Source organism: Carya illinoinensis, chromosome 13 (genome assembly GCF_018687715.1).
Source record: "Carya illinoinensis cultivar Pawnee chromosome 13, C.illinoinensisPawnee_v1, whole genome shotgun sequence".
NCBI classification, from domain to species: domain Eukaryota; kingdom Viridiplantae; phylum Streptophyta; class Magnoliopsida; order Fagales; family Juglandaceae; genus Carya; species Carya illinoinensis.
Window position 1 is genome coordinate 2338023 of NC_056764.1, and position 17592 is coordinate 2355614.

Sequence of the window (17592 nt, forward strand, 5' to 3'; positions counted from 1 at the left end):
AAGTTATGCAAGCTAATCATTGTTCTGAGTACTTTCTTCTTCTAGCCGACAAGCTCTTGAGAAGGAAAACAGAACATTGCAGGAAGGCTTACCAACAGAGGCCAACGGGATGGAGGTTGGCGGAAAACATAGTGTGGGGCTCCTCAAAAAAGATCACAGGCGGCGGCAACGAAGTTTAAAACCCTATGAGAGGCCGACGGAGGGGTGGCTCAATGGAGGATTTGAGCAAGAACTTGCTCTGTTTTTTAGAAGCAAAACAAGGCTGATTGCAACGTGGTTCCCGGTGGTTGGTGTCGTGAGAGTGGTGTAGGTATGGTGGTTTGCATTGCGACTGTGGCGACTGAGCAGATATTGCCGTCCAATTCTATCGTGACCTTCTCACTTTACCTCAGAGATTCTCCCTTCTCGCGCAGAGCTTCGTCCCTCTGCATCTCGAAACACTCACATGTATATTTTGTTTTCTGGGTTCTTTCCATTTTAGTATTTTCTTGTAGTTTTTGTTAAGCAGACATTTGATTGCTTGGAAAACTGAGAAAAATGCTAAATAGTTGAAAATCTAACCCTTTGCATTCGGTCCCCATGTTGTTTTGGTTTCCAAGGAATTAAAGAGGCTCGAGTTAAGAAGTTGTATTCATAGTATACGGACTTTAGACGAACAACGTTAAAATTAATGGAAAAATATAAAAAATCGTTAAAACAACAAAATTTCGTTAGATAATCACTTTATATATATATATATAAAGATATATCACTACAGGCAACAAGATGATTAATTTACAAGGTCTTTTAACTCTCACGTCCCCGGAATCCCCACCTTCTTCAGGGAACGGCATTCCAGATAGTTTTTTATTTTTTTCCTCGGTTAGCCTTACCCTTCTTATTTCTTAGCCATAAAAGTTATCGCCCATAATGACGAAGCATTGAGCCTTATCTCTGCCTCGTGTGTTACTGGTAAGATCGAAGTTATAATATTATATAAAGCAGTAGATGAATGATGAACAGACTCATCCGTTGAATCATTTGAAAGTAAAAGTATATCATTGCTTTCACAACCTCTTACTATTCACACAACCTCTACACGCCATACTTCTTTATATTTTTATTATGTTTTTTTTATCAAATATTTAATATATGGATAATGAATAAAAGAATTTAATTAGTTTAAGAAAAAAATTCAAAACAATTAACAACTAAAAAATTTTAAAAAATGCGGTGTGAAAATTATAAAGGTTGAGTAGCACTGCTCTTAAAAAATGGGAGAATTGGCGTGGGCCGGAGTCATCAATATAAAGGTTGACGGGGGGGAGATGTTTGCATTGAACCCACGGGAGCATTAACTACAATTCGGTTTTGTTGGAATTTGGGGCAATTAATAGAAGCCTCTAATCAATTTCTATGCTGTCTACGAGTTTGGGATGTGAAATGTGTTTGATTAGGTTGCCCACAGGTTATCTAAGGGGCGAGGCATTCACATGTAATTATGAGATTAATTGTGGAAATGGATATCAGGTCAGTATGCAGTGTCTCGTATCCATCATCTACTGTTAGGACTGTTGGGTTATCTTATGTCATTCACAATTTTGCATCCCTGTAATTAAAAATCGAATTATGTGCAAGGAACCATCCTCTGACGATACAATATTTGTGGATTCTAAGTATTAAATGTTGTTGGTAGACAATGTCACTACAACATAACATGGCTTTTGCGTCTGAATTTTCCGCAAAGTTGCATGCGTTTGACGTAAAAATAATGTAGAATCCATTTTCTTACAAAGACGTATAGCTATACTTTTACGGCGACAATAATTTCGCCGCGGAAGAATTGACCGCGAATTCAATTTCAGGCGGCTCTTGTGCTTATTACGGCGAAAGTAATGGGATGCAAAAAAGTTTGCATCAGCACAACCTGCTCCAGCGGATGCTCTCACTGTAAAAACATGGAAAATATTTACTCCCATGTTTTCCTTCTCTCCCAGCCCAATGCTCTACACGTCTGTGTTTCAACACACAAAAGGTTCCCCACGCCGCTGCGTCACTGCCTCACCTAGCAAGTATATTTGTCGTTCTCTCTCTCTCTCTCTCTCTCTCTCTCTCCATAATGGTTTGACCCTCTCGGCCTCTCTCCATTTCTCTATTTGCAGCACAGATCAAACAAATCTGGGAAATTGGGAGTTCACCTTTAACTCCGGCTAAGATTTTCTACGACCCATAATCCCGCCACCGCAACAATAAGGTGTATATATATATAAATTTCAGCCACTCATCTATAGAAAATGCATTTTATATACTCTTAGAGATGCTTTGTGGGATGCCCTAAGTCGGCGATTTTCACTCCTCTCTCAGTACCTCTTGCCCTTGTTCGAATATTTGACGAGGTTCTTGCAATTTATTGTGCTATGTTTGGTTGAGTTATTTCCATTAATTAGATGAATAAACAAATTCCCTGCTATTGATTTGTACACTTCGTATGGTTGAAGCAGATTTACTTCTCTCATTTTTCTCTCTGTTTAAATTTGTTTTAGCTGAAATTATTGAGCATTTTACCAAACTACATAACATGGTAAATTAGTGACCATGTCCATCGATCTCCAAAACAACAATTTTACCTCCATTACTGCACATCTCCATCGATAATGAGCATGATAGATCGCTTGTTTTTTTTTTTTTTCTTGGGGGGAAGGGGCTTATGAGTCATGAATGGTTGATATACGCTAAGTCAATGCAAATTTCTCAGTCAGAAAATTAAAATTTTAAATTATCCGACTTATATATACTAATGCAAGTTTTTTTATTTGCCTTGATTAGAATATATGACAGCAAGATCATAGTGGCATTCTGTCTGCGATGATTTTGGCAATGACAAATTGTTAATTATCTTCATACATGACTACTCATGTCTGGTATCATTAGCACCTCGCATGTGTGCTGATGATACCATGTCATGCTTGTGCTACAGCCAATTAATCTGCTGCATAATATAATTAGTGACCATGATTCTATAATATGACTGCTTAAACAAATAAAAACAATAATAATAATTTATAAATAAATGTCTACTCACACTTAAAGCCATATCTTTCCCCATCTAAAACCATCAAGCGGCATGGTTCATGAGGTGCTTATTCATTTTAGATGCTTGCAGTACTCAAGATGATCATCAGTTAAGATCAAAATAGTAAAATACATGCAGTACTGCATTAATTCCTTTTAATGCACCTATGTATTTGGTGCAAAATATAAATCATTTGAAAATTATTTGCTTTTAATTAGATTCTAATTATTATTTGAACTTCAAATTTCTTGGTGTGGTAGTTGCTTTGTTTTAACACATTATGTTTGACATTACAACTTCTAATAATAGTAACTTAAAAAAAAAAAAAAAACACCCTCAATCCACCATGAATCACATGTGGAAAACTTTTGGAAAACACTGCGTTATCAACTTCTATATTCACATGTGGCTTGTTGCACATTGAGTCCGATTGTTAATGTCAATTCACTGTTCAATGAACACTGAGCTGCAGTACTCGAGTTTGATCTATGTATGCTAATTTACTTATTGATTATGCTAGTATTTGTCTGTTAGATCGAATGTTACAACCAGACATCTTTGATTTTTTAACTTACATATGCTCCCAATAAGAGATACATCTTCATGATATATCTCTGTGACCTGAACCAGATTGATGTGCGTGTTCGTTGATTTGAGAGTAATTTTGCGAAATTACTCACAACTGCATCCAAAGAAAATGACCTGAAGATCATACCCTGTGCCCTCTCAACAAAATCACCCACTGCCACACAATGCTTACATGGAATTAAATGTCTTTCAATCTTGGATCACCAAGTAAGCATATGATATGAAAATCGCTCACAGTACCAGTGCACTGGTACTGTCATTACCCCTACATGTTTTAAACATTCCTCCCTGTCTTCACATTGTGTTTGTACACCGATTGACATTACTTATCTGTCTTCCTATAGGACCTTCAGTTCGTCTGCCTCACCTCCTCATTGTAGTTATGCTCTTGAATTATTTCATTTTGTTCTTTGAAATTCTGGATAATTTCAATAATGATATGCAAAATTAGTGGTTTCAAGTTGAACTGAACATACGCTATTCACTTGGGGCTTGCTGCATTAGAACGTATGGAATTTGGAATTTTTTAATGTGTATGAACAGTGAGCTTGAGTACTAGTTTGGCTTCAGAGAATTTAGATGGTAGTGTTGGCGTTACTAGCTACTAGTGTGTTAGATCTAACACACTACTACTAGTATGTTAGATCGAAGTATAAGAAGAGTACATGGACGAGGGGGAGGATTTAGGGGGATTTTAGTGCACAGGCCATTTATACAATATGAGCCCTCACCACCACAGAATGGACTGATATTAAGAGACGATTCTGGATCATCATTAGATGACTCAACCCAACCACCCGATGCGGTATTTGAAACTGAGTTTCTGTAGCAGCTGGATAGTAGAGGTAGTGTTGATGCAATTGATAACTGCATATTAAGATCGTATTTTAGTTTGCTCACTTTCTTTTCCTACCAAGTTTGCACGGACGTCTGGTTTGATAGATTTATATGTATTTGGGAGGCATATATTAATAATCTTGGCATTGCTAGCAAGTGTGGCAACCCGTATTGAGAAGCTCCAACGAGATTTCTTGTTGGGGGGGGGGGGGGGGGGGTTTGGGGATGAGTTTAAGTTCCACTTGGTTGAGTGGGAGCAGGTGTGCCGTTCTATTCCAGGGGGAGGTCTAGGGGTTAGAAATCTAAGGGTATTCAATCGGCCATTATTAGGTAAATGGTTATGGAGACTTGCCAGGGAACCAGACTCTCTATGGAAATTGGTTATTGAGAAGAAATATGGTGGCTTATGGGGGGATTGGTGCACTAGAGAAGATAGAGGGGCCGGTTGTGGAAACACATTATAAGAGGTTGGGGGTGTTTAATCATTTTGTTAAGCTTCAGGTGGGTGCAGGATCCAGGATAAAATTCTGGAGCAACGTTTGGTGTGGTAACAGAGCATTAAAAGATTTTTATTCTTCTCTCTTCCAGATGGTGAGTGCTAAGGAAGTCTCAGTGGCGGATGTTATGGAGATATCGGAGGGACGGATTACTTGGAATATTAATTTCAGTAGGGCAGTACAGGACTGAGAGATAAGTAGCATTGCAAATTTCTACAGTTTCATACATTCCATAAGACTAAACAGCCAGCAAGAAGATGTCATGTGGTGGACTCCAGCAAGAAAATGTATTTTTTCCGTTTGTTCTTTCTATAAGGCCCTCATTCCAGAGTCCAATACTCAGTTCCCTTGGAAAAAGATTTGGAGTCACAAGGCACCTCCCAAAGCTTCGTTCTTTGTTTGGACCGCCTCTTTGGGTAAGATTCTTACCACTGATAATCTAAAGAAAAGAAGGTTCTCTAGAATGAGGTTTTCACTCGTTTGACGATGGCCTGGGTGATGCCAAAAACCGTGGAGGCAGCGTTGGCTAGTTGGCCAAGCATAAGAGGCAGGCAACAAATTAAAGTTATGTGGAAGATGATCTCTCTTTGCATTATATGGTGTTTGTGGCGGGAGTGTAATAAGTGGACTTTCGAAGACCAAGAAAGATCGTTGGAGGAGCTTAAACTTTTATTTTTTAGAATTCTTTGTAGATGGGCTATAGCGGTAGATTTTAATGGCATGGCCCTTCAAGATTTTCTTGCCCCTAGTGTGCCTACCTAGGTGGGGCATCAGAGTTGTAATTCAGGTTTTGCTATTCTTTGATCAATAAAATTGTTTATTTATCAAAAAAAAAAAAAATCTTGGCATTGCTGATTTTGGGTTTTTTTAGTCACTAATAATATGTTACGCTCTCTGTTTCTCTTTCAAAGGATCATGGAGTTAGATTTCACTTTGAAGAGGCAAACTGGGTTGTAATAGCAAAAAATCAGATGCTTGCATATATGCTTTCTTTCCTTCCACTTCTTCATTTTATTGTTTTCTTTTTCTTTTTCAGATAGTATGCATGTTATGACTTACCTCTGCTTGATAATTTTAATTTAATTTTTTTGCTTCTGGATCTATGTGGGATATTATATCGCCATGAAGTGATCAAAACAACTAGGTGTGTTAGTTGAATGCTCCAAGAGTATTTGGTTGTTGGTGAAAATGGTCCAGAATATATTGGGTAAGTACATCTTCTTGGTTTTCTTATCCCATAGTTTTAGCACGATGTATGCATAGATGATTAAGTTCCAAACTAGATCATTTTTGTTTTGCTTTAAGATGGTATTTGTCTACATTAATGGTCTTATTCTTAGGAATGCTGCACATGTGAATGGGTTGATGCTTATAAATACATATGTGAGTATTATCTATGGGTTGTCATGCTCACAAATACATAGACAAGCATGTGAATGGGCTGTCATGCTTGTCTATGATTTTCTGAACTAACTCCAGTAACTGTTGCTTGGACATTTAGGCTATAAAACTATATCAGAAATGAAGTAGGAGTTGGTTCAATCTGTGTCTGTGAATTAGAAATGAGGAAAATACAATGTCATGAAGATGCAGTTTTCTTTTTAAGATTTTTCCAAGCCTTAGTTTTCATGAACAAGTTGCTCCTCTTGTTACTAATATCCTACATCTTCCATTGGAGATTACAGAGTGAAGAATAGATGATGTAAACTGGGTTTCATAATTATGCTGTTAATTGACTTGAAATTGTGTTATACATATGCAGGGCTGAAAATAATCAGGTATGCTTTAGATATTTTTAGATTTCACATGGAGTAGTTTATAGCAATTAAGAGAAGGTAAACACCATTTTTTAGTTCTAATTTATATTGATATCAACTTATAAAAATATCTTATTGATATCAAATTACAAAGAAGTAAGATTTGCAACGTGCTTGTGAAGGGTGGTTGCTCTGATTTCTACTCTGGTTTGTGATTCTGCAACGTGCTTGCAGTGCATGGACAATCTAAACAGAATGTGATCAAATATATTCTTGAGAAGAGTAGATAAGTTAAAATAACATGAGTTTTAATTTTTGTTATGCATCAGCTACTGTCTCCTTTCTTCCAGTTAATTTCAAGTACGTCTTCCAGTTATTATACTATTTTTAATTGATTTGTAATGGCATCCTTACCCTATACAGGAACATCTATAGAGGATATTGGGGCTTGGTGATCCGTAAGATGGTCCAAACCAAATTACATTGTAATATAATGTAATTGTTTAGAATATAAAGCAAGTACTTTGTGTAATTGTTTTATGGATTGTAATATAATGTAAGATATGTAATTTTTTTTATGCATTTTGTTTCAATGTCTTTTTCTACACACTTTTTGCGGCGATCAATAATCGTGGCAAATAATCTTATACTCTGACAAAAATGCCACAGTGCAAAAACTATTTGCGACCACACAAAATTTCCACCGTTTTGCCACCCTTGGAAATTATTATTTGCAGCGATTATACTGTTGTAAGTAAACATTGGCGACTATTAATAGTTTGCGGTCCCAAAATGAGCATTTGCTATAAAATAATCGTAATAAATGAGCATTTGCTACGGTGTAACAAGTATTTGCGAGAAAATTTTTATATTATAGTTGACCGTTTCTGGCGCAAAAAAAATTGTCGTGAAAAGTCTACTCACAATAATTAACCATGATTGGTTTTTTTGTGACGACATTTGAGGCTATTTGTGACGTTCTTAATTGCCGCAATAGATTAGAATTTTTTATTTTTTTTATCGCAAATGTGCTTGGACACTAAAATCTATTTGCGGTGCAATTTGAACTCTTTGCGACGATTGGCCTTAATACATTAGGATCCATGTATTACTGAAAGATACATGTAATCAAATTTTATTAAACGTTACACGGACATGATACGAGTGACTAATCGACATAAACAATACTAGCTATAATACTAATTTGATAATCACGGGACTCCTACTAAACTCCTCCAAACAAGAACACAAACATAGAGAGAAGACACGAATATATAATATACTTCATAAAGCCTGGAGTACTGAACATAAAAAAAAAAAAAAAACGTCCTGAACTGTTCATGATTTGCTTCTAAACTTGACGAACACTCGGATCAAAAGCCTCATTGCAAAAGGAACAACAGCAGCGATCAAAATATAGCGAAACCTCACGGATTCCTTGGGAGTGACAGCGAACACAGCGGACCCATATGTTACAATCATAGACGTCGTGGCAACCAACACTTTAGGATGGAAAGGAAACCTGTATGTTAAGTACATGATGACCAAGACTGAAGCTGAAAGGGCCGAAGTGTTGGAAATCAAGAAAACATAATAAGCTTCTTTTTCAGTTGCATAAATGGCCCTCCCAGCTTTGTGTCCATCTTTATCATCCTGCCAAACTCCCCCAGGAGGGTTCACCCCAGCTTGAAAGCTCACTGCAGCAATCAGCGTGGCAACTACGTACCATGAGAACGTTCCGAGCATCTCCTGGCGAGTCCCTGTCTTCCTCATATTGAAAGTACCTGAACGAGCTCTTGCTCCTTGCAGTGGTTCTGGATGGATTTTCCATTTTTTTACCCGTCAAAAGCACTGATATGTGGTTTGCTTTTAAGATGATTCCACGGATGAGTCTGTTCTCCATTTGTTTGCTGCTTTTGCATTTAACTCCTATCTTGTCATCCATATGGGCCATGTCTTTTGTGGCTAAGAAATTAGCGGGGTAATGTGGACGAGAAAAAAAATTATATTGAATGTCCTTCTCAGAAAAACGAAGGGACCCCGGGGCCTCAAGAGCCAAGACCTTTGTAGCCTTGGTCTCTTGGTGTTGTTTGTGAATAATAGAAGAATCAAGGACCAACGACATATGGAAAAATAAGTTGAAAATAGCTGTGATCTATAACGTATATGTTGAAGAAAGTTGTGTGGATAGAGTAATCTGAAAAAATAAATGCAATTTTGAGACGTGTAAAATACTATTTCTAAAGTGATAATTGTCCACACTCGAAATAGTTTGCTACTAGATTACAAGCAATTCATTTCCAAGATACAATAAAGTCACTAACTGCAAATAGCAATTCTGAAGTAATTCTTTCATAATTTCTCTACAAAATTGTGTAAGTGATTGAGAAAATGATTCAATTATAATACAACAAAGTGATTGAAAAAATGATTCAATTCGAGTTTCCAAGATACAATAAAGTCACTAACTGTAAATAGCAATTTTGATACATGGTTTTCTTTTAAAATGATTCCACGTAGGGGTGAGAGTCGGCCGGTCCGGACAGGCCAAACCGACCAGACCGACCATTTTTTGACCGAATTGGGTCTGGTTTGGTCCGATCCTTCTTTAGGAGGACCGAATGAGTTCGGCATAGTTCCAGTCTGGGGGTTTTCCATCCCGGACCGGACCGAATGAAAATAAATAAATAATAATAATAATTTATATAAATAATTATATAAATTAATTATATAATTTTTAACTAATACTAATATTTATAATTATATACTAATACTAATATTTATACTAATACTAATAATCTAATATGGTATTAAAAAAAATAATACTAATAGTCTAATATTATAATATAGTATATACTATAGTTATACTTATACTAATATAGACTAATACTATAAGTAATACTAATACTAATATAGTTATAAGTAAATCACTATAAGTATAACTATATATATTTAGTATGAATGTATTATTATATTCTTTAATGTATAACTATAATATATTGTACTACTATATATTAATATATTAACATATTATAAGTGTTATAGTATAAATTATAATATAGAAATTATAATATACTAAATCACTATAGCAGTATAACTAATACTAATATATAGTTATACTATTAGTCTACTATTAATACTATTATATAGTTATACTTTTCACTATAAATAGTATTAATATATAGCTTATAGTATATTTATATAATTGTACTAATACTATTAGTCTATTAATACTAATAATGTAGAAAATGGTTATACTGACTGATTGATTCAATATAAGTAATATTACTAATATAATATAGCTATACTAATCATAAATTCATAATAACTAAATCATTATAAGTATATAACTATATATATTTAGTATCAATATATTATTATACCGTTTAATGTATAACTATTAACTATAATATATAATACTAGTATATATTAATATATTATAAGAGTTATGGTATAAATTATAACATATCATATATGTATAAATTTATAATGTATTAGTATAGTTAACTTTTTTTTTTTTTTTTATGAGAAAGTATAGTTAACTTAATATGTAATATGTTAATATTAAATCACTATAACTATATTGAGTATTAGTAATATAGTATTTAATATAATTATATAGAGTATTAGTAATAAGAGTATTATTATTATTTAATATAATAACCGTAGATTGAATGGACCGGCCGGATCAAATGAGACCGGACCGCCCCGACCTTAAGAATTCCGGTTCGGTTCAAAATAAAAAAAAATCTTAAACTGAATATATTCACAAAATCTCTCCGGATCGAACCGGACCGAAGTCAGCTCTAAAATTTCAACGAATGAGTCTGTCCTTCATTTATTGGCTGCTTTTGTATGTAACTCCTATCTTGTCAGTAAGATAGGTAGCAACACTAGCAATGGCCCTCATCTTTTGTGGCTAAGAAATTAGCGGGGCAAGGTGGACGAGAAAAAAGAACTATATTGACTGTCTGGGAAAGTAAGTTGCAAATAGCTGTGATCTATGACGTATTGGGGTGTGACTATATATATTTGAGAGATGAAAAATTCTAGTCATTATCTCCAACATTACACATCATATTTTTTTTTTATTTTTTTCTTTTTTTATTTTACCAATTATGTAATGTATGGACATCATACTTTTTTTTTATATTTTTTCCCTTACCAATTATGTAATATATGGATGATAAGTAAAAGAATTTAATTAGTTAAAAAAATAAAATAAAATAAATTTTAAAAATAAGATTGATTTATTTACAGTCCTATTTAAAATCCTTTATTTTCAAAGAAAATTTATATTGCATTGCAATGGCTCTTCGTCCAAAAGATGTCAAGTACTAGTATTCCATCCTTTTCAAAGATATCTAAAATTGGAGCCAAAGTTATACTGTTAGTAGAAAAATCATGTTTGTAAGCCAATATATATTAAGGATCCACCCTCTAAACCATTGATAAACGAGAATTTGACGTGTAAGAAAACTTAATTTGAAACGAAAATAATATATTTATAAGCCCTTATGAAATGAGGTAAGACTCAAGACTTGTGTGTAGATATATATTAAGCAGTTTTGAAGTTCTCAACTTAGGTAGAGGATTAATTATTTGTTTAATGATTTGAGAAGACCAAGTAGATCATGATGATTTACTTCCCAACATATCTACCAAAATTATTTTCAGAAACAAGAATATCGAAGAAGAGGAATCTAAACGAAAAGCGTCGAGAAATGAAATTAATTAAAAGTAAAGCTAGCTCTTAACATATTCCTTTCTTTTCTTTTGTTTCACATTTCCTCTCGCTTAAAAGCTTCTTTCTCTCCTCAATTTAATTCGTAACAAAGTGCTGAGAATTACATAAAGAGTCAAACATAAGGGATTCGGGGAAGAAATTCAGACACATTAACATCTTTTGGTCTCCAAGGGATAAACCAGTGAGTGATGCATATCTATCCCCAGTAAGAACTTCCCTGCACCTTTTGGTCTAACAATTGATATTCCAATGTAGATAACAGAAGCAGAAGTATATCACAAGCAACTCTAAAATTGGTTGGGAAGCACTTCAGACCCATCGTTATCTGCCCCCGCTGAATGTCCATTGCCCCCGCTGTCTCCCAGTGATAAACCAATGAGTGATGCATATGCTTCATCTTCAAGATATCTTGATTGCCTCAATAGTCCAACCAAAACCTCCTTGCTTTCCGTGTCATCTTTTTCCTCGCAGAGCTTAAAGAAGGCAGACACATTGACAGGCTTTGGCCTCCAACTCTTTGATCGCACAGCCTTAAAAGCTTCTTTCAAGCAGGATAAAGCCTCCGAAATCCTCTTCTCTGCCATGTGCCTCTCAACAAGAATCTCCCATGTACTTGAATTTGGCTTTCCTCCGACTTCGATCATATGGTTGAAGAAACTCTCAGCTTTATCCAAACTTCCTTCCCTAACATACCAAGCCATGAGAAGATTTCCAATTCTAGGGTCAAAAGATGATTTTACCTGTAACCATTCCTCGTAAATTTTTTCTGCCCTTTTGATATCACCTAGCCTAACAAGAGACGATATTATAACATGGTATCCCAAATTTGGAATAATTGGAAAACTTGCTTTGTAAACCTTCCACACACGATAAGCCTCTTCTTTGTTACCAACATTACCATAAAGACTTATGAGATAATGATAAGGTATCCGATTCCGGCCTTTTATCCTACTCTCCACCTGCTTCAAGCAATCTTCAGCTTTATCAAGCTGCCCCATCTTAATGTACATTGTAGCCATGGTGCTGAATGTACTCCAGTTGCGATTAATGGTTCTGTCCAGTTTCATCTGTTCAAATACTTCTTCCATCTTTTCTGCAGATCCTTGTGATCCACGAGATGATAGCCAAATACTATAGGAATATATATCTAGCGGTATGCTCTTCTCTACCATTTCTGAAACCATCGACTCAACTTTATCATACTCTTTGAGGTTCATATAGAGAGTCATCATCACATTGAAAGGAAGTGAATGCGTGGCATAATCTTTACTTCTCATTTTGTCAAGTAAAGATTCTGCCTCTTCTCTCATTGTAGCCCTCACATACACATTGAGAAGAGCTCCGTAGATCCTCCTGTCCTTCAAAGAATCTGGCAGCTTCATGAAATAATCTTCAGCACCAGAAACTCCATGAACCTTGGCAATAAGATCTAACTGAACTGCAGCATCACTAGTGGATAATATAAACCTCTCTCCTCTGTCATTCATCCAATCATACACCTGAAAATCATAAAAGTTCAAAACTGAGAATAATGCAAGACAACACATATCATCCAAAAGATTTTTTGATTGGCACTGGGTGTTCGGGAACAGCATCCCAACTAATCCTAGGGGTGCACAGGTCCTTGGCAAGGAGTTTCCTGCAAGTACACCTCGGGTAATTCAAGGGGAAAATCCCCCAATCCGATCGCCCATAGAGATTTTTTGCACCCAATAGGATTTGAACCTTAGACCTAGGGGGAGCATACCCCCAAGCCTAAGGACTTTATCACTTGAGCCAACCCCTAGGGGTTAATTATCCAAAAGATAAAAATAAGGTATCGTGACATGGCTCATCAACGAAAAGGACAAAAGAGCCATAACTCAATGCCTCAGGGCTCAGCATTCAATTAACAGAAACTTCCAAAAGGTCACATGCATAGAAAGAACTATTTTAATGAGTTAAGCTTACTACCAACCCATTCATATAAATAATTAGAAGTTTCATGCCCTCATCAAATAAATCGAAGCTCGTGAACAGAAAAATCCGGCACAACTAATGAAAACCTTATCATGCGACTTTAAAGAATGAATTAGTTCAACGAACTACTTATTTATGATAACCCTAGCATGTAGTCAAATAAACTTTACCACCTAATCCCATATAAAGCAACTTCTGAACAGAAAAACCCAGCAGAATAACTGATCTTCATTCTTTAATTTACAGGAAAGCCAAATAAGAAATGCAGCCAAATAAAAATGATGGTCCCCGATGAGCATATAAAATTGCTATCTGATGCAAGAACATCTACGTACACTATTTATTGGAAGACCAAGAAACGGGTGATCCATTACATAAAATAGGGATCAAGGAGAATTTTTTTGTGCCTCTACTAGAGAACATTATCATTTGTAATATTTGGCCAGAATCCCTGTTTTTTTTAATGCGTCGAATAAGACTGCAAATATACAAATCTTGTTAATAAAGTATCTGGCTTCTCCTTGACTTCTGATAAATCTACAGAGCTTGCTAACAAAGCACCAAATAACCAATTAAGTAGCTTTCACCTAAAGAGTAAGAAACAGCAATGATGCACAAACTCGCAATCCCATCGAACCAGCACATCATTTTTAAGGAATTCCACCAATAGCAACGGATACCCATTAGGCAAAACACACTGATATATCAGATGCAATATCAAATACGAAATCAGATTTTTGCTCAACAGAAAGATCATAGCAACATAGAGAACAAACATGCAACAAAACAGCGCTGTCCCATTAACCGAACCAGTCAATTTATCCAATTTATATAGAAAAAATATCACTTACCCATTTAGCAAATACCTAAAGAATCACTAAACACGAAAAACTTCTTCTTTTTTTCTCAGTTATAACCCAAGAGCTTGGCTCTTCGGCCGAAACATATCACTACCCGTTAAGTAAAACAGAACGAATACGTTAAATAAAAAAAGGGTATCATTGTTTTCTATAATTTTTTTAACCTCAAGAGCTTGCTTGTGCTTCCTGTATTTCCTCAACTCCTTGACCACCCTACAAAGCTCCCATTTTGAGAGTTTCCTGCCCTCTTTCTCCCACTGGTTCAGAACGCTCGCAGAGCCCAACTCAGGGTTTTCCATAAGCGATATGCTATTGTATATGACGTTCCATTTCACCGTGGGTATGCGCTCAAAGTCCACGGTCCCATATCTGCGGAATCTTGAGGTTGAACAAGTGACATGGATGGACACGCCCCGGTAATTTGCAGTTTTGGGTAGTCTCCAAGTGGGAACCCTGCATGGCAGCGGCCGGGAGTAGGAGAGGGATGATGAGAGGGAAGCGTTGTAGTGGTGAAAATTGGGTTTGAGAATCATCTTTTTGTGGGGATTTTGGAATGTTTATGTAAGTGCAATGGTATGAAAGAGTGAAGGGACGATTTGATTTTCTGGGTCAGTCTTGCCCTGGGAACAAACAAGGGAATACTCAAATTTACGTCGAAAGTCCCTCGTTTTTTCCCAGGGCAAGAAACATAGTCCGTTGTTCCGTTTCACTTGCGAGTTCTTAGGTCTAGGTTGTATCCCGAGACTGTTTATCTTTTTTTTTATCATTATAATTTTTTTAAATTTTTATACAAAATATAATAAATAATTTTTTTTTTTTAAATTTCAATTTAACTTTTTAAAATCTCAAAATAATAATATTAATAATATTTTATTCAATTTTTAACTTTCATATAAAATTATCTCATAGTATCTCTAAATCCAAACGAATATTTAGAATATACCATTAGGTGATATAGTTTTATTTAAAGAATGAATCTTAAAATTTTAATTCAACTGTTTTTTTTTTACCGATTCAATTTTACTATTTTTCTTTTCCTAATCAAGATCTTTCATTAACGAAAGTAGTAGAATACAATCTTACCAATTATACAAGATAAGGAGGGTCTTTTCCACTATGAAAAGTCAACAAATTTTGCATAATTGTGATGAGAAATATGCTACCATATAGATGGTTAGAAGTTGCCCATTGCGTAAGATTATTGGCACATCGATTTTATAATCGATAAATTTTCTTCATATTTCATTCTTCAAATTTGCTTAACAAGCACTAGATATCTTGATGATGGTCTGCATTGTCCAGTCAGTCTGTTGCTTTGTTTTGGTTATTGCCTGTCACGATTTCATTTAATTTAAATGAAGTAGATTGTGTAATTCCCAAAATTTTATAGCTTGGACTAAGCAATTTATTAAAGACGTCTCTCGTTTCTCATCTAATCATGTATGCTGTTTTTAGTGCTGTATCAGAAAATAATATAATTATACAATTAAACGGAATAATAAAAAATATTTTATGTTTGTAAAATTGGGATAAATATTTTAATAATAGATAAGGAAGTTACTTTCTTTCCCTTTTAACTTAAAATAATGATATTTAAAAATTTATGAAAAAAACAAACCCTTCCCGTTTTGCCTTTATGTGTTTGAAACTTTGAAGACTTCCAAGCTTTATACCATCCAAGAAAACGATTTTCTGTGAAAATTAAAACGAATTATCATACCAATAGGTGTGTGGATATTGCTGATTCACCGTGCATCAGGCAGATGGTTCTGGCATAAACTTCTTCTATTTCTTCAAATCAAATGAGAAAAAAAAAAAAAATATATATATATATATATATATATATTTTCTGTTCATGAGATTCTTAGCTTTTCAAGAGATGCCATTTGGTAGAGATTGGAGGGGTCTTTCAATCAACTTAGATATTTATGATACTAAAAGGACTCATTTGCTGATCGGTTTGAATTGTGGATTGTAAATTATCCCATCTATCAAGGAAAACAACAAAAAAATAATAAAAACAAAAATCACCTCTTGGTCCAAAACATCTAAGAAACTCTTTTCATACGGTCCTTTTTTCAATTTCCATCACACAGAAGCTGGAGACTCAACATCACCAGTTTTCATGGCTACCAAGGGAACCAATTCCCCTGCAGCACAAGCCTCCTCGCTCACAAAAAGGTCAACTCTCACTCGCAAAACTGCATGAACCAAAGTGATGGGTATTCCACAGGCTAAAGTAACAAGAAGATGGATGGCTGCACGTGTCAGGATGAGCTCAACCCCAGTCACAATGGCTAGCAAAGCTAGCACCAATCGTTTGTCAATAACTCTATGCAGCACAATAGAGTTGGGCAGCGCACGTAGCAGTAATAGGTATAAGCATGTCACAATCGTCATAGCCACCAAGAAAATTAAAGAAACCTTGCGCTTTGGCACAAGGCTTATGAACAGTATAATCCATACAAAGAGTGTGTAGTACAGACCGAAATCTCCCAAGTTTCTGATAATTCTGACGGCGGCGGCTTCGGGGCTTAAGGGGACGTTGAAAGGGCATAGGAGCTTGAAGTCGTTGCGCCTCTTTCGTGTCGAGTCCTTCGAATCGTCAGGCTGATCAGCCTTTAAGGGTGCTGTTGAGGAGGGAGCTGGCCTTTGCATGGTTCCATACGATGCCATGATGCTTGGACCCCGAGGAAAGAATTTGAGAATGTTCTTTTCAAAAAGCCTCTTAATGTTCTCTAGTATAAAAGATGAGATGAAATTTGATATATGAACTAGCTAGCTCCTCCTTCTAGGAAGGGAGTTGGGCACGACTTTGAAAGGTCAGGCTTGACTTGGAACAGAGGAACTGACCAATAACATCTTTGTTTTATGTTGAATAGAAATTGAACACGCCAACAATGATTCAATGAACTACCAGTCAAGAGTCATTTGTTGGACCTGCAGCCATACAGCCAATCTCGACGTGGACCAACTCTTACCTTTTCAGTAAACAAACTCCCCAAGTGTTTCGGTCCTTCTTTTGTCTTTTTGCCCCTGCTTTCTTTATATTCCTTGTTGTAGTACATAAACAAGGTTACCTCTTGATGACAGGAAAGAAAAAATATTTCTAGGTGTAAATTGAGTTTATAATTGGTAATGTTTAGAATTACATCCCTAAAATTCTCACTCCTTGTATCTATAGATTTGTTCATGCCATAACAACTGAATCTAGTTTGGCATAAAAGCATCATTGCATTATCGGATGTAGAGCCAAACCCATCCACATATGCATGAATGCCACCGCTTGCTGTAT

At 35.6% G+C, this 17592-nt stretch overlaps 3 protein-coding genes and 1 long non-coding RNA gene across 4 annotated transcripts; 1 reads left to right on the plus strand and 3 right to left on the minus strand.

The window, feature by feature from the left end:
- The first annotated feature begins 1891 nt into the window (after window positions 1-1891).
- On the plus strand, window positions 1892-7313 carry LOC122292294. The gene is made up of 4 exons (XR_006236897.1): window positions 1892-2051; window positions 2142-2233; window positions 6103-6181; window positions 7155-7313. It is a non-coding gene; the product is annotated as an uncharacterized LOC122292294 (long non-coding RNA).
- A 526-nt stretch (window positions 7314-7839) lies between these two features.
- Window positions 7840-8686, minus strand: LOC122292293. Its single transcript, XM_043100549.1, has one exon. The coding sequence runs from the start codon at window positions 8502-8504 to the stop codon at window positions 8070-8072; it is 435 nt and encodes a 144-aa protein (XP_042956483.1). The 5' UTR covers window positions 8505-8686; the 3' UTR covers window positions 7840-8069.
- Window positions 8687-11435: 2749 nt separating this feature from the next.
- LOC122292694 (pentatricopeptide repeat-containing protein At1g02150-like) lies at window positions 11436-15029 on the minus strand. The gene is made up of 2 exons (XM_043101171.1): window positions 14462-15029; window positions 11436-12977 (listed from the first exon to the last, which is right to left on the minus strand). The coding sequence occupies exons 1-2, from the start codon at window positions 14828-14830 to the stop codon at window positions 11766-11768; spliced, it is 1581 nt and encodes a 526-aa protein (XP_042957105.1). The 5' UTR covers window positions 14831-15029; the 3' UTR covers window positions 11436-11765.
- A 1215-nt stretch (window positions 15030-16244) lies between these two features.
- LOC122292696 (PRA1 family protein F3-like) lies at window positions 16245-17357 on the minus strand. Its single transcript, XM_043101174.1, has one exon. The coding sequence runs from the start codon at window positions 16971-16973 to the stop codon at window positions 16386-16388; it is 588 nt and encodes a 195-aa protein (XP_042957108.1). The 5' UTR covers window positions 16974-17357; the 3' UTR covers window positions 16245-16385.
- Window positions 17358-17592: the final 235 nt, after the last annotated feature.